At 35.8% G+C, this 18639-nt stretch overlaps 1 protein-coding gene across 2 annotated transcripts in view; it reads right to left on the bottom strand.

Moving 5' to 3' along the window:
- ZEB1 (zinc finger E-box binding homeobox 1) overlaps positions 1-18639 on the bottom strand; it is a gene marked incomplete at its 5' end in the record, with an annotated part of 96756 nt that overhangs the window by 12316 nt on the left and 65801 nt on the right. For both annotated transcript variants that reach the window (XM_081344451.1, XM_081344452.1), the window contains 4 exons: positions 5346-5548; positions 8420-8578; positions 10888-10950; positions 13356-13556. In XM_081344451.1, coding sequence (XP_081200577.1) covers positions 5346-5548; positions 8420-8578; positions 10888-10950; positions 13356-13556 — 626 coding nt within the window. The remainder of the gene's footprint in view (positions 1-5345; positions 5549-8419; positions 8579-10887; positions 10951-13355; positions 13557-18639) is intronic.

Here is an 18639-nt window from a genome sequence, read left to right as displayed (position 1 = left end):
TTTAGTTTAAAGCCCTCCTGATGAGTTGGGCCAGTCTTTTTCTGAGTACAATTTTGCCTGTTTTCGTGAGGTGCAGCCCATCCCTTGCCAAGAGTCCTTCGCGAAGGAAATGCAGTCTGTGATCCAGGAAACCAAAGTTTTCTTGGCAACACCAATCCTTTAGCCAGTGGTTTATTTCTAGAATTCTTTTCCCCCTCTGATAAGAACCTACTTGTGCTCCTAGCTTCTTAACTTTATTGCCAAGTTGCTTGTAGTCACTCACTATTGTACTCAGTTTCTTTGTTGCATCATTCGTCCCAATGTGGAGGAGGAGGAAGGGGTAGTAATCTGTAGGCCTAATTATTTTGGTTAGGTTCTCAGCCAGATCTTTGATTTTTGCTGCAGGGAGACAACATACCTCCCTGGATTATATGTCCAGTCTGCAGATGGATGATTCCGTTCCTTTGAGGATAGAATCTCCTATTACCAACACTCACCTTCTTTTGGGGGAGGATTGAAGTCTGGGGTGCTTTTTTATTTATCTCTGGTGTTTGTTGAGGTGACTTTTTAGGGATATTTGAAGTTGTTTCCTTGCTAGGTGTCTGCATTTTTTTAAGGGGAAGATTGTGGGTCTGCGTGTTTCCATCTAGGGAGAGAATTTGATTGCTCAGTTTTAGAGGGCTGCTTATGGTTGGGTTGGATTGGGCAGAAGGGGTTTGTTAGTTGTATGCTGCTTCTTTCTTTTGAGTATGCATTTCCTTTCTTTGAGTATGTGTTTCCTTCTTTGTGTGACATACCTCTATTGTTTTCCTCCAAGGGTTTATCAGTAAGGTCAAATCCTCTGGGAGTTATTTGTTCGTTAATTGGTTCTGTTTGAGTAGAGCTTACTTTTGTACGTTGGGGTTTGGCTAGAGTTGCCTCTAGGTTCTTTATCTTTTCCTGTAGCAGGTCACATAGTTTACATCTAATGCATGTGCAGTTTAGGTCTTCTTTGGGCATGAGCACATATATGGATCATGTATTCCATACCACAATAGTGTCAGTCAATCTGTTCCATGAGTATTTGAATTGATTTTTTTCATTTATGTGCTTCTTACTCTTACTGTTGGCTTTGAATTCCTTTATGCATCCACTTCATAGGACTGTTCTAGAGAAGATAGTCCAGTAACAAATATATTTAGTAACAAATTATTCTCCAAATAAATGCACATATATCTTATTTCAAAAATACAATTCAAAATTTAACAATCAGTATTCCTGAACAGCATTAAAATGAATTTACTATACTTTTATAGCTATTAGAATTACTGTAATTTTTAAAAAGCACTTTTTTGGAATATACAGAATGTAGATTTTTGTGTCCCCCTGTTTTCTGCAGGAAATGGGAGAAGTACATGGTTGTTTTTTTATTTAAAAAAACCCTATTACATAAAGCAGATTACACAGATGAGACTAAACTCTCCCTTATGTCATGAATGCAAAAAAAGACTTGCAGGCAATAGAGATCAGAAACAAACCTGCAGAGGGAATCTACTGTAGTGGCTTGATATCTTGTTGCCAAACTCTCCTCCTAAAATATGCTGTCCCCTTCCTCTCCACAGCTTGTAGGGCAAGCTTACTAAAGAGGCTGCCATCAGCTACTTCATTTGAGAAAACTCCTCTCTGCCATTGATTTACCAGGAGATTAAATGGCAATCCCTTAACCAGGACCAGAATCAGGACCGCTACCTCATTAAATATTTAAATCTGTGGTACATCCCAGTAACACTGAACAATTTTTTTTAAAAAAAGGAAGAAGAAATTAACTACTTTCTTAAGAGAATGATCTTAGTTCTTCTCCATTCAGAAGCTGCTCCATTAAATCAGGATTTCCCAAAAACACAATGTATGTGAGAACGACTCTACCAGCCTAGCTTGCAGACCATGAAAAATTCTATAGTGCAAATTACTTTTACTAGCTTGCTCTCTCAATTCACTAGGTATGTATGTTGGTAATATTACTAAATCTTACATGGTCTGTCATTTCTGTATTGTCTGACTTAAGTTCTACGTAACTCTTATCCTATTCTAGACATTTTGGGGTACAGATCAACATGACGTATTAGAAAGTGTACTAGGGTGTACAGTTTAATAAACATCTCTTCAAAAATTAGCAACAGTTGATTGATTATAGCTATTGAGCAAAAGCCTTCCTAATTTATCTTCCATAGAATATCTAAAATGATTTCTCAGTATATTTTAACAGGTAAGGCTGAAAATAATTATATCATTAATATTCAATTTTAGGTTGGATTTATTATGCCCCCATATGCGTACTGACTCATATGAATATAAATATTGATATTAAACATACCTTTTATTATAATGTGAAAATGTAATTATCTTCCGCTTTAATATATTTCTTTAAACATATATTGAATTGTATTTAACTAATTTCATTGTATTCTAAGAATTATTACATAAACCATCTTGATTCTTAGTGTTTGAAGAAAATAACAACCATGTATCAAGTAGATTTTCAGCTCAATGGTTCATTATTACCTGAATCAATAAACTTAGCATTTTTTCCAAATTCAAAGATCCCAAGGGCTCAGATAGGCATTTTTATGGTCTGATAGTATATAGATTGAAGGACTGCATGAAATTCTGTCTATGCATTGGATGCAGTTTTTTTCCAGTGTATGGCAATTAATTACATTCCAATTGCAGGATATACTCAAAAAATCTATTTGTGAAGCAGAAGAAAGTAATGGAGTACTACATAAATAAAAGCTGTTCAATTCATGTAAGTATTCAAAAACAAAGTGTTCATAAAGGGGAATAATATGGATAACTAAGTGTTTGTTAGGGTAGTTACTCTTATTTTGCATATAAATTTAGTTAATTTAGTTAGTATTTTGTAGAAGTTGAAATTAGTATGACGTGTTAACTGATTAGTTATCCTCTTGAATGAAACTGGTCAATCCATGTGAAGATTTCAAACTATGGATCATATTTTAAATAAGTCTACATGTGAAGCTGGGCATTTACTTCTTCCAGTCCTGGCTATGATTTTTATACAAATCTGGACATTGGAGCCAGCGGCCAGTGGCTTTGGAAACTAGTGGTAAATTGGGAAAGAAATGAAGAAAGTGTGTTGGATCAGCGATTGTGATTTTGAGGATAGCAAGGCAGGGTACAGATACTCAAGGGGAGGCTGTGATAGAGTGAATAAGAACACTGAAGCTGGAAATTTGTGTGAGGTTGGAATAGGAAAGGCAGATAGATGGAGAAACATGGAAGTTTTGAATACTGTAAGAGGAAGTAGTATAGGAAGAGTAGGGTATAGGATTCAATGGATTAAATGGGGCAGTGTAAGTATAAAAGTGTAGTGAGGGGTACAGTAAAGGAGGAGGAAACAATGTTAGAGATACATGCATACAAATATGGTTACTGGAAGTGACTTCATCTTGGAGTATAATTGGATGGTGGGAAGAGTGAGTAGTGTTCAGAGCCAAACCATTTTGCTAGTAAATGACTAGAGGCTATGCGAAACTTAAAGAGGCACCCTGTGGTCTGAAAGGTTTCTAAAGAAAGTTTTGATGACTGCATGTGTTATAGTATAGTTCAGGAGATCTGCCTGGACTATTGCCTTGGACCAGATCTGTCATGCACTGGCTTTATTTCAGATCTGTACCCTCAGTAAGTTTCAGTGACTCTAGATGGACCAGATCAGGAAATCAATTCCACAGAAATGTTGAAACTATATTTATTGAGATTGGTTATAATAGCACACCTATAGCATAAATTTTATATGATCTCTATAGCAAAGAACAACTCAATTCCCTTTGAACTCTGAATTAACCTACACAACCAATTGAATATGTCAAAGAAGTAGAGACAAGTCATTAAATCATCAGCCACTTTGTTCTTTTCTTGCCCTTTCCATATCTATCCCCCACCAGTATGGAGAAAGCCATGGCATGTACACATGTATTGCATTTTAGAGATGCTCTTAATGTATCATTATATAAACAATATACAATGTTATTCAGATTATATAAATTTGTGCACACTGATATCTATTCAACATTTTAACTGTTTATTAAAATAGTCATATTCTGTCTTTCAGGGCAAAGCCTCGTTAGTGGACAGTTCCCTTCTAAAAGTTAATAGTTTGGAACAATTATGAAATACATGCAGATCACCGGACTTCTTTAATAGGTCATTTGAAATTCTATACTCATAATTAAAAGCAATATTACAAGCCATTATAACCTGCAATGTGTTTTTTATTCTTCATCTTGCAGTTTTCAGTGTATGAAGTAGAGCATATCATTTCTGCTTTATACAATGTAAACTTCTAACCGAAAAATAAAATTCATCAATACTTGGAACATGAAATAATTGTTCCAAAACATTTCATCAATAATACAAAATGTAATATTTAAAATTATGGGAAATGCCAAAATACATATTTCCCTTGTTTTATGCTAGAGATATATTCCCTGAAAATCTGCATGAAGTGAATTTAAATAAAGCAGGACACTGAAAAAAAGAAGTTTTGAGGTTTAGTGTCAAATTTTATAATATAAATGCATTGACAAATGTGCTGATACATTTTTAGAGTCTTACTCTAAAACACTGCATTATTCAAACATTTTTTCTTCCTTGTTTCATCTCCTATTGTATGAACAGTGAAAGCATTTTCTCCATATTTTCTACAGCTGGATTTATATTATCATAGCAGACAAAGAGGTAGAAGGCACCAGAGCACTACAAAATTTAGCATTCTTTGTAATGTTGCACATATTAAGGATGTTCCTAAGTTAACAATTATTTTAGGACTAAGGATACTTCACTAGTCTCAGTACAACATAATATGTCCATTATTTGTTTCTACTGTTAGGAGGTCCTTTTCCTTTTGGATAAGATTGGACTAGATGTTGATAGTTATTTTAGCCCCATAGTAGCAGTAGCAGTAGCAGGTACAGAAGTAAGCAGAGGATATATAAAACAACATGGGTGACAGAAAGGGATTTTGGTGGGAACTGTTCAAACAGTTTTGGTTGCAAGAAGTCCTGGAATGTTTCCAGATCTTTAGTGCAAATGATTAACCTGAGATAAATCACACAACTGTGATTTTTTTTTGCATAAAGCAAATTCTTGGATAAAAATGATCAATCACAAAATACAGATTTACAGAAACTGTGAATTTTTACAAAGCTTGGCCGTCAAAAAAGTTAGTGTAAAGAAGACTGAAAAACCTGTGCATAAAACAAAATACTGCAAGAAATACATCTGTGCAGTCAGATTCAAATTCAAACAAAATGAAATCCATCTAAAGCAATTAATAGTATTAAACAGAATGACCACAGATTACTCACTTGATCTCTTCCTGATTTATGTGATGTCATATGGCGTTCAAGTTGTGTTCTATATGCAAATGTGTAACTGCATAAGGAACAACTAAAGTTATCTTCATTTTTTTCATGGCGATATTTTATGTGTTCTTTCAGAGAGGTAAAGCGTTTATACCCTCTATCACAGTAAGGGCATGTGAGTAGCTGCGAAAATGCATCTGGTGTGCCTGAATAAGAATAACAAAGTATGATTTTGTTCGTCATTATTAAAGTCACTTTATTTCAAAATTGGCTTTTTATTTTCATCAGTTCACCTCTAGTCAGTTTATAAAGAACCAAATGGTGGTAAAACATATCTATCCATTCTGCATAAACATATTTAAGTCTCCTGTCATTTAATTCAGTTTAAAAGCATAAAACAATCTTTTGCAAATCAAATAGCAAGATTACTGATAGTTGATGCCTGTAAGAGTGATAACAGCTGAATAACTACCTGTTCCTGATCAACTTCCTATACCACTCTCTACTTTGTATTTCTTCTCTAACAGCTGAGCAGATTGATTTGAACTACTGTCAAACTTCCAAGCTGTTGTGAAAAAACCACAAGAACACCTTATTGAAGAGCTGTGGTGGCGCAGTATTTAGAAAGCAGTATTGCAGGCTAATTCTGCCAACTGCCAGCAGCTTGATTCTCACCAGTTCAAGTTTGACTCAACCTTCCATCCTTCCAAGGTCAGTAAAATGAGGATCCAGATTGTTGGGGGCAATATGCTGAATCTGTAAACCACTTAGACTGGATTGTAAAGCACTATGAAGGGTTATATAAGTTTAAGTGCTATTGCTATGATCACCAATGGTCAAAATTTACTTAACATGTTACTTGTCAAGATATACTTGGGGCAAAACTCTTGCCTGATAGATCCTGGTGACAAATCCACTTTGGTTCCTGTTCCAATGCCTGGATTGGCAGATGTTTTTCTAATAAGGTGTTTAAATGTGAGGGCAACAAAACTAAAGAACCAAATCACATACAGCTCCATTTTATAGTGATTCAGAATCATAGCTATGGAGCCAGGAGAGTTACATTGTGGGGCAAGCAAATGTCATGCCTATATAATTTTCTTCTGACTCAAGAACAGATAATAGTATTTAATTCAATAGTGGGAAAAGACACCAGGTTAAGAAAAATACTAAGAAAATTTTTCTTTTGAAAAGTTTATATACATAAGTAGCTTTCAGGTAATTTACTACAGGTAGTTCTTATTTAATGGCCACTTTTTAAAGCGACTGTTTGAAGTTACAACGCTGAATGAGTGGCATTTATGACTGGCCTTTGAAGTTCAACTCCTATGGTCATGAGATTGTGATCCAGATGTCTGGCAACTGACTCATACTTATGATGGTTGCTGCGCCCCACTCACATAATTGTCAGTCAGTGGGAACTGCCAGGGAAGGTTACAAGTGATGTGATAAGTTGCTTGCATACTTCCCTATCCCTGCCCCGATGTACTTGTGAAGTGCCTTGAGGGTCACCCATGCATCCTCCCCTGACAATAGCTACTTACCTCTTGGCCTGCTTGCAAACTGCCTGGGACCTAACAACCTGTTGTTAAGCCTGGGACTTAACAACAACATTTCTCGTTCTAATGATGGCAATGAGGAGTGCTGGACTTTATTGTTGCTAAGCACTGTGGTCAAGATTTGCTTTGCGATCATATTACTTAGCAATATTGCAGTCCCAATTACCAACTATCTGTGTTGCTCTTTTAAATATTTTTATGTAACATTACTTTCATAATACCTTATGACAATTATTATTTCATTATGACATCCATATAAGTGCTGAATTTTTAGTGAAATGTACTACTGCAAATCATTAATTTAAATAATGTCCAAAATATAGTAGATACAGCATTTGATAAGGACTATGCCTATAATCTTATAGGGAAGAGCCAAAATATTTGATATTGAAATGCCTAATAACCTCTCTCCTTGAAGTAACCAAGGGAAATAGATGACTAATTTTCACCAGAATATTGACATTGATGGACATAGTATTTGCAAAGCTGATTTCCCAAATTAAAATATCTATCAAATATGCAATTTATTATTTGATGGAGTGTAAAGCAGTTTCATTGGAGCAAATCAGTTAAGCAGTTAATGCAAGCAAAGAGCTAAGCACTGAAGTGAGAATGCTAATTCATGGTGGGCTTAGAGAAAAAAATCTGAAAAGTTGTGATTATTGTTTTTCTATATTATACTTAATTTAACCTAAAGAATATTAAACAAGAAGAAAATGGGACTGGAATGGGCAGGAATAGAGTATTATAATAAAAGTGGTGAGAATTTTGTCATTTCTTCTTCTGTCAAACTTGATTCTTGCTTGTCAGAAAAGATCTTTTACTTTTCCAGATGCTTACTGGATCATTTCCATCTGATTTTACTTTATCCAATTTTCACTAATTGAATTCTTCATCAGTTCTTTCACCAGTGTGTTTTGTTTAAGGAAAATTTTAAGTCCTCTGTGGATTATGTGACTCCAATATTTTAGGCATGGTTGAAGTATGTTTTCCCCCCCAAAGCTAGCTGCTTTTTTGCTTTTCTGGAATGAGCACTGTAATAGAAACAGTATATATTTAAAACGTGTGTGTGTGTGTGTGTGTGTGTGTGTGTGTGTGTGTGTGAGAGAGAGAGAGAGAGAGAGAGACAGAGAGAGAGACAGAGACAGAGACAGAGAGAGAGAGACAGAGACAGAGACAGAGACAGATTAGATTTGTGTCTGTGTATATTCACTTATTTTCCCAAACTTCTTTTCTGTAGTGTCAATTGTTGCTTGTTAGATATTATAGAGAGGCAATGCACCCACAGATGGTTTTATATAGTTTTAGATCACTGTTTTTCAAACTTGGTAACTTTAAAATGTGTGGCATGCTGGCTGGGAATTCTGGGGGTTGAGGCACACACATTTTAAAATTGCTTGGTTTGAAAAACACTGCTTTAGATGCAACTTATTCAGCGCTTGCTTCTAATCACACCAGTTTAGAAATTACAGACTTACTTCTAATTATAAAAGTTACATAAAGCCAAACAGTGCTTACCATTTTCATCCTGGCCACTAGCCTCAGGTGTACCTTGCTGTTGATCCTCCTCAGGTGCTTCAGGGTAAATAACTGCTGTATCTTCTTGTTGCAGAAATTCTTCAACATTCGGGTCATGATTTTGTTCATTTTCTGCATCAGAATCACATTCATCTTTTACTAGAAATGAGGATTAATAATATTCTTTTATTATTTATATTATGTCTTTATAAACCTGAGTACTCAAGTTGGCTAATAAAAATTAAGGTAAAGAAACAACAAAATAGTATTTAACATTAAGCAAGGGTGGCTGTGAGTTCTGTGTCAAAAAAGTCAAGATAGTGGCCACAATAATGCAATCAAAATGCTATTCCTTATACCTAACACATATTAAAAAGGGGAAGGGCTTCACTTGCATGGTTGTGGCTGCACTGTGGATACCGATAGTAAATATGATAGCTTTTACCAACCTCAGACAAGTTTGATAAGTGTAAACGGATTCTGGTATTCAGTGTTAGAATTTCAGTATTTTACCAAGGTTTATTTTAACATGCTATAATTGAATGTACAGGTCATTTCTGTATAATCTCCATCATATGCTCTACTTACATCATCTTAATTTTTACCTTGACATTTGAAATTTGTTAAGAACTACAGATACAATAATATATGTAGAGCTTCTTCCTCTCCTTCCAAAAAACCTTTTATTTTTGGACAAACATAATTCTTTTATCCTCAATATTCTATATTTTGCAATTATTCCATAGTATTTAATAGCTCAAACAGTAGTTAAGTGAAATTCCAGATGAAGAGGGGAAAAGTCTGAGTTTAAATTCTTATTTTAGCTTTATAAACAAGAACATGGCAAATAAATAAATAAATAGAAAAACACAAAATGATTCAGTAGCATAAATTCAGGGGGGAAAAAGAGAGGGGAGATTGAAGGAAGATCTTAGTTAATGCTTAAAACTAACTAAAATTGGTCCCAAACACAAGTAGGCAGGGAAAAGGTGCTGTATCAATTATGTATAAAAAGTATTCATACTTTCATAAAAATGTTTCACAACCAGTTTGCCTTACTCTGAGTAAGGCTTTATTTGATAACATTTATTATCGTTCACCAAATTTAATTAGCTATGTCAAAGTTTTACCACATTTTCCAGGAATGTGATTTGGTTTTTTTGGTCAAAGTAGCACTGGGATGTAATACATCGCTAAGGATGTGATAAAAAATGAAAATTGGTGAAAAATTATTTTAGGCTGTTCCAAAGAGTAATATTTGTCTTCAAAGTTTAAACAATATTCAATATTCATTTTATTTTGTAAAAAAGGTTATAAGGTCCATTTGGAACTCTGAGCAATTCTTTGAAATAAAGATGAGGCTGGAGGCCAGAAATATTTCAAAGAATTATATATATGTATCTAATCAAGTGAAGCATCATCAGTATCAGAGGGGGTTTCCACAGGAACAATGTACTGTCTTTCCTCCTGCAATCCTTCCTGGATCCCTTGCTTGGTAGAATCACAAAATACGGTCAATCTTTTAAATTTGTCACCTGAGAGGTTTTTTTTACATCCTCCAAGATGTAATCTATATTTTAATATAGATGTAGTCTATACTGACTTAAATATATTTTGTTGTCCTATAACTTTTCAATGCTATTTCTATTTACAGTTTTATTGCCATATATTTTAAAAGGAGAAAGTTTGAAAGTTGCCAAAATAAATTTGTTGGATTTGTTTCCTTATTTTTAGAAATGGCTATTGCAAATGTAAAATTAATCTTAGCAGCTGAAAAATGTACATTTATTTACACATTTTTTGTATGGTCCTTATTTTTCATTCTTCAGCCTTGTTCATTGAACTTTTAAATATACATCTAAGGCTGTGACAGTAACACGAGGTTTCAAGATGCATAGAAATTCTAAGTGATCACATGGATCAAAGACATATGTCACTTATTCCAGAGCTATGTTATGCTGCCAGTATAAAATCTTATACTGTACAAAATAATATTTTTTCATATGATTAAAATATGAATTGCAATATTTAAATATCAGTCATATCAATGAATTTTAAGTACATGGCTGAAGATAAATCTAAAACAAAAAGGGTAACTGTTACCCTTGCTGTGACTCATCATGATCTTGTATTATAATCTTACAACAGAACCCAAATAAATTCTTTATCCACTGTTCAGCTAAGAATAACAGCTAAGAAACTGCAGAGGCACTGCAGTCAGAGGCAGGAATTTTGCATAATTTATTAGTAACACTTTTAAATTGCACTATTGGGAGCCTAATCTGATCATTTTCAGTAACCATATATCCATAGTTTAAAGCATTAAGTGCATTGCAAGTAGAAAGGTGCCAGACAGAAAAAAGGATTAGAAGGTGAACATATAGTAGTAGAAAAGAAGTTATTTTCTTTTCAGGTTCTACTAACCTGAAGAATATTTTAAACACTAGAAAGAAAATTAATGACAATACCTGGACATCCAGATTCATCTATTTGGGCTTCAGGCCCCAGGATTTCCTTTGCTTCTTTATTACCTGCAACATAATAGGATACAAATGAAGACCAATCTTTTACTTAGCTTATCTACTTGAAATAATCTGAGTCACACTAATAAACATTCATATTACTGTAATATAATATTGTTGCTTTTAATTTAATTTCTACAGCCACATTGTAGAAAAATGATACATATATATCATGTGTGACAGGGGTCTCCAAGCTTTTTGGATTGGTGGCCCGGTGGGAGAGGAAGGGGCAAGCGCCTTATGCATGCATGCGCAAAAGTGAATGTGGCCACATGTGCGCATGCACGTACAAACAGGCTGCGAGCTTGTGCACCACGCAAGGGGGCTGCGAGCATGCATGTGTGGCTCTCAATGACCGCAGTGTCTGTGAGAGATTTGTGGCACCATCACCATCATGCTTGCGAGGTGATGCTGTGGTTCACGCTGTGGCCTGCAGCAATGCCATCCCAGCGCAAGTATCGTGCTGCCACCCCTGCATGAGGTTTGTGCCGCCACCTCTGTGCAAGGATTGCGTTGCAGCCCACAGTGATGCTGCCCCAGTGCAGGGATCACATTGCGGCCTGTAGCAATGCCACCCTGGTGTGAGGATTGCACTGCCGCCCGCAGCGGTGCTGCCCTGGTGCGATGATCATGCCACAGCTCACAGCACTGATCGTGCCACAGCCCACAGCAATGCTGCCCCGGCACATGGTTTGCACCGCTACCCCGTGCGAGGATCGCACCATGGCCCACCTGCTGCTTGCGGTGGTGCTGCTGCCTGCACAAGGTTTGTGGCAATGCCACCACCTCCATGTGGCTCACTGCTGCCAACCTGCCGCTTGTAGCAATGCGCAATATTCATGGCAATGCCACTGCCCGCACAATACTAGTGGCGCTCCCACTTCCTGCACACTTGCGGCAACAATGGCCCATAGATTCAGGACCTGTGATGTATGATATGTATGTATCATTCATACACACACACACACACACACACACACACACACAATTTTTCTGTATATGTATAAATAGCACAAATATGAGAACATATTTTATGGAATTGCTAGAGAATAACACTGAAAAATCCCAGTCTTATGTAGCTTATCTATCTCACTTCAAGAGGGAATATCATGAGGAAGGCTTCTGATGAAAATCATAATAATTAGCTAAATTCACTTCCTTTCCTTTAACTATTCTAGTTTCTAGCTTTTAAGTCTCTTAGAAATCCAAGTGATTTGGCTTATAAATTGAATTCAATTATTTAAGTTCTGGTATTTTCTGACAGTACTAGTAGATTATCCCCCTACTAAACTCTGAGGAATCATGAAAGACATCTTCATATAATGTACTACATTTTGTCAGTTTGTACATTAATTGATGTTAATGACTCCAGCTACACTATATTTATCCCCTTTGTAAATATATTATTGATAGAGAATTTAAAACTACATTGAAAACGATTCACATGTTCCATTTGCCTGGGAAAAGAAGAGTCTAAAAAATCCCTGGTATTGTAGATCTTGACCCTGGAATTGCTGCTAATATGACTTGGAAGGTTTCACATAAAAAATTCAAAGCTAACAAGGAAGCAATATGTAGAATAGAAGAAACAGAGGAGAAGATGTATACTGAGACAAAATGAGGGGAGTTCTCTCTGAGAAAGGTAGATAACATATTACGCATCCTTCTTTCTTTGGTGCTTGTTACTAATTTCCATTTGTAGTGTTTTACATTCTGCAAAATAAATCTTTCCCCCAATATAAAGATTTTCCTGAGATAATAAACAGATAGGGGAAAGTAGTGCTTACTTCTGAATAGCCACTAGTAGGATCTGGCTGAAGGGCACAATTTTCTTATTATTCCAGTATAGTTCCTACTGTGATTAAGAAAATATTATTGCAAAGAGATCTTTATCTTTGCAATTGGTGACTACTTGAAAGTCACCAATTTACTGGGAGTAAAAAACCTAAAACATTTGATTTAAAAAAATACCTAATTATAATAACCTTCAAGGCCAATTCTTCCCAAATGCACTATTTTTAATCTTCTCATGGGGCTTCTGTACTGCTGAAAGCTGAGTAGCAGATAGAAGGCAGATTACTGAAATTCTATGAATGAGGAGAATGCAGTGAGAAAAGTTCACAAGGGCTGCATTTTGCCATCTTTCCTGCCACTGAAGTATTAGTTGGAAAGGGAGGGACATTTGCATGTTCAGTGAGTTCTATATTTTCACTACTAATTACTGACATTATAGTATTTGTGAATATGTGTTGAGAAGCAAATATCATTGAGCTAAATGATAAAAGATCCATAAAGAAAGCTTGTGCAATCAATATAAACTGAAAGATTAAATGATAATTATACCTTCCTAGGATATAAATACCTGCACTATACTATTTCTAAGTTTATGAAGAGATACATTTCTTGATTCCTACCTTCATCTTCCCAGCAACTGTTTGTACTTCCTTCTTTTTCATTATGTTCTGGTAATACTGCATGGTCTTTTGGCAAATCATCGTCTGGCACGCTATTATCACAATCTGTTCCATCTACTACACTTTCTTCTTCAACAATGTGCAATTTGTCTTCATCATCCGAATCTGAATTCGTTTCTACAACATTATTGTAATTGGTAACTGCAGAGATACAAGGAAAAAAGATCAATGCATCTACAGTTGTTCAGGAACGATTCATTGCTAACAAAAATACTGATAGTAAGGTACTACTGTACCGAATCCAGCCCTCATTTCTAAATACACAGAAACATACTATAATTCTCATCGAGGCAAGTAAATAAAGTATAATCTTCCTAGGGGTGTAATGTACAGTAGTTCAACATCTTACAGGTCCAGTAAATAAATAAATAATTTTGTCATTTTGTCTATAGAAGAGAACATTCATTCAAACATAACTCCTTACCAGCTATCTTCTTGGAGAAAATTTGGGAAAATTCTTATAATCTTATTTATAAGAATTAATTCTTATTAATGCTCCTTATAAGTTCATAACTTGCAACTTAAGTTCAGGAAATAGTACTTATTTAATCAACTAGAAAAACTAAAATACACTTAATTTTGTTTGCAAGTCTGGCAACATCATTACAGGGTTTATTTTGTTTATTTTTTTTAATGACTGTTTACTCAGTACATTCTGGGCAGTTTACCAAGCAGTTAAACATAAACATAGGCATCCTAGACTAAAAACGATACAGTAACAGAATAGAATAGTAACAGAAATACACCAGCTCCTGCACCCAAAGACTGGGATTTGACTGCATCACTAACCAAGGAAACTTCTACTTGGTAGCACTGATGATATTAGTTAGTTTGGTAATGAAATGTCTGCAAGAAAAGTACTAAGCTCAAAGACCACCAAGAAAAACACAGGTCAATCCTCACCTATAAATATTCTCTTCTATCAAAACGGTCACCTATTCATTCTCTAATATACTCTACTTTATGCTACAATCTCTCAGCAATGCTCCACCATACAGGGGTCCCTTAGTACTCAACTGCTTTGAAAAATTTTATACTCAATGCATTTTGATGTGAAACTTTTGTCCTGGTATTCATTATATGGTACTCAAAGCAAAAACTAAAATTTGTCATGTTGGTGACTACATTATTCCTTATGGGAAAAAACTGTTTGGTACTCATCGGTTTTGGTACTCACTGTGCCTCTTGGAACCAATTAATGAGTACCAGGGTACCACTGTATTTTACATCCGCCAAACTGGTCGATGTCTACATAATAGCAAATACAAATATCAATTCTCAATTGGAAATAGTGAGTGATATTTCAATTCCTGTGGATATTCTGCAATTGATTTCAAAGTATTCTTTAGAAAAGGAAGCAGAATTTCTAATTTCATTGGAAACAACTGAACTAGAATTATTACAATATTTAACATCATTTCTTATTGATTAAACAATAGCCAAATTTTATTATCACAGCATGTAATCTTACACATCTCTAAGAACACATGTATCAATCTGTAACTACTTCAGTGTTAATAATAAAGGTTGCCATCTGTCATCTTTCTTTTTATTATTCAGCTCCCTCTATTCCCCTTCTCAGCAACCATATACATATATATCATATTCCTTTCCTGCAATTATATCCAAACATCTGAAGAAGTGAATTCATGAAAACCTATGCAATAATAATCAGAATTTTAAATCACTTTGTTTTTACCCGCATGAAATACTCACATCACTACCAGACAGTGAAAACTTGAATCTCTCGGCCTCTTCCTCACTACAAACAGCCTCTTTCTCCTACTTACAAGTAAAGTTCTGAACAATTTAACAATGCAGGTTAAACCTGGTATCACAACTACTTTATTAAAACAAAGTAAAAGGTAAAGGTTTCCCTGTCCAGTCATGTTCAATTCTAGGGCGCAGTGCTCATCTCTGTTTCTTAGCCAAGGGAGCCAGCACTGTACGAAGACATTTTCCGTGGACTTACAGCTAGCTTGGCTATATGCCAAAGGTGTGAGGAATGCTGTTACCTTACCACTGAAGTGGTACCTATTTATCTACTTGCATTTGGATGCTTTTGAACTGCTAGGTGGGCAGGAATGGGAGCTCACCCCATTGCATAGCACTTAGGTCTCGAACATGACAAGCTCAGAGTCTTTAGCTATTGAGCCATCACACACACACACACACACACACACACACACACACACACACACACACACACCATAAAAAATACTGGCAAGATTTCCACTGTGGTATCAATGATATTCAAGGTGCTGGTGATGACCTATAAAGCCCTAAATGGCTTGGGTCCAGGATATCTGAGGGAACACCTGCTGCCGGCATCAAGCTCCCTTCGTCCTGTGCGCTCCCACAGGGAGAGTCTTCTCAGGGTACCGCTGGTAAAAGATTGCCGGCGGATAACACCCAGGGGGAGGGCCTTCTCTGTGGGTGTGCCTGCCCTTTGGAACCAGCTGCCCGTAGAGCTTAGGGCTGCCCCTGACCTTCGCTCATTCCGCTGGGACCTGAAGACTTGGCTCTTTGAGCTTTCTGGCCTGGACTGAGAGTATTAATTGGGGTTTTAATTGGATTTTAATTGGGGTTTTATATTTATTCAAGGTCTAAATGTAATCATTTTAACTGTTCTTAATTTTTGTAATTTTTGTATTGTTATTTTAAAAACCTTGTGAACCGCCCTGAGTCCTACGGGAAAAGGGCGGTATATAAGTCTAATAAAGATAAAGATATACTGTAACTGTCACTAATATTTCCAGCTCTATTTGTCTTTACTATTGGCTATACAAATGTTGAATGTTTGGATGTGGAAATGAGTTGGATACAAACTGTAGAAGCTGAATTTTAAGAAGACAGAAAAAGTATGAATAGATGTTCTTATTAGTTCTTTGAAACTGCTGTTAAAACTATTTTGGAGAGCATATCATTAATCTCAAACTATAGTACATATGCTATTATCTCTTACCAGTTTTGACAATTTTGCTTATTGATCCCATACCTAGTGGCAGCTTGGTTAGTCTGATATTTGTCTGTTTGGACTGTGTGAGGGCCACTTGTAAAGATACTAGAGGTAGAGAAATGCAAAACTCAATCTAAGGGTTAGCTAAGTGAAACTTAACAGGCACCAGTGGACTATTACTATCTAGCAACCATACAGTTATTAAACCTCAACTCTCAGGATCCCTCACCATTAGCCATGTTAGAAGTTGCAATTAGCAATATTGGAGCTACATGTATGGTACCTATCCTAGATTCTATTTAATGTAGTAATCCTTCAATTAAACCCCTTGGGAAGTCCTGGGATTCCAGTAACCTCTTTTGATGCCAATTAACCTGTGGATTAAAATCTTTTAACATGCTTTGAGTCAACTAGCAACAGAAGTCCATTATGTATATATACAGTAAAAGGCCTTTTCTGTGGTGGACTTCAAAAGGAATATACTGTACTCTTTAAGGAATTTGGACAGGCAACTTCATAGCAATTTTTTCAATACTGGGTCAAAATACTGGATCAAAACATTTTTAATTGCCTGGTTTAAAGTATTGAAGTTGGGTTGCTGTCTGCTGTTTTTAAAAATAGTTGCAGTAAGGCAGATAAGCTCCCCCCTTCCTTAAGCATTCATCCATTCCATTCATCAACTGCACTCACATGTATTCAAGCCGGTGTTCCAGCTGTCGGCTAATTAAGCCACACCCTGGTGTTTGCAAGCACCTGCTGAAATTCAGAGGTAGCCTCATTCCACCCATTCTTGAAGCTTATAAAGCAAAAGCTAAGTCAGAGGGAGAAAAGGGGTATGTGTAGTAGGAAAGGTAAAAGCAAGCAGCCTGCAGAGGAGGAGGTGGAAGCAACATCTGGCAGAGATTAAAAGTAGGCAAGAGGACTTTCACTCAACTGCCAGGACAACAATCTATGTTGACCAGCATATCCTGGTAGCAGTCCTATTTGGAGCTTTGCTTGGAGGAACAACCACACTGAAACAGTACCTCATCCCAATTGGTGCAAGAATGTTGGGGGGGAAAAGGCAAAGGTTGTATGCTATTTTAAAACTTTGAAACTTTTGTTTAAATGGAGTATGAACAGGCTTGGTATTAAAGTATTAGTATTAAAGTGGCAACAGCAATTTGCAAAATCTAGAAAGGTGAAGCTAAGCCAAAGTGAAAGCCTGTGGCTGGGAAGAAGTATGTTGCAATATACTATGTATAGATTTGCGACACTGTGGCATGTCCATTCCTTGTAAAGCAAAGAACCCTCACACTAAGCTTTTTATTTATTAAAAGCATTCCTATGGTCTCCTAATTTGAACAACATAACTTTGGGTGGTGTAGAAAAACAATTAAATAAAAATGCAAAGAAAAACAAAAAGACAAGCAAATACAAATAAAACAATTAACTGGTCCTCAAAAACTCAAATGTAATATTCTACCAGAGGGAACTCTACATATCCTAACCCTAGTAAAACATGTGTAATGTTTTTAATTATAAATATATTCCTCAGACTTCCTGCTATTTATTATACTGCTTTATTGTATTTATTAAAATGCTTTTATGCCTTATATATTCCCAGAATCTATTTGAATTACAGTTGTAAAACAAAATATCAGAAGTACAGAAACCCATTTTCAGGTTATTAAAATGGTGTGGTGGCACCTATATAAGACTTAGTCCAAAGTTAACAGCTGGGAGTTTTAGAACTGTTTTAGGCATGAAAGTCAGCTATGAACTTGAATCAATCATTTTCAGTCTTGGGAAGAAGATATTGGAAATCACTTCCAAGAAAATTTTGGAAGCAATATTACCCAAAAACCCCCGAACTTGTTCCTATGGACCAAATTGATGGACCATTGCAAGAACAAAGTTGTGCTCAGCTTTATAGCATAAGAAAATACATGATTCCAACAGTTCAGAAACGGTTACTGATGTGACTAGTAATCTGCCTGTTGATTAATTCATATTCATAAAGCAGATATTGTGTAAACCCTGAAAGTAGTGAAGAATACTTTTAATAACAGTATAATCTTTGTATTTTGTTGAAATACTGTCTTTTGGTTCAGGAATATTCACATATTGACCTGATTGGTGTGATACCCTACAAAACTACTCTTCAGAACCACACATCTTTTAAAAAAAATACCGGTAACTAGACCCTATTAGAAGTTTTTGGTCTTAACATATCTGTAAAGCTCAATCTATATCCAGAGGAAGATTTAATATGAAGTAGAAGTC

Source organism: Vipera berus (assembly GCF_964194415.1).
Source record: "Vipera berus genome assembly, chromosome: Z".
NCBI classification, from domain to species: domain Eukaryota; kingdom Metazoa; phylum Chordata; class Lepidosauria; order Squamata; family Viperidae; genus Vipera; species Vipera berus.
This window is presented reverse-complemented; position numbering and strand designations above follow the sequence as displayed.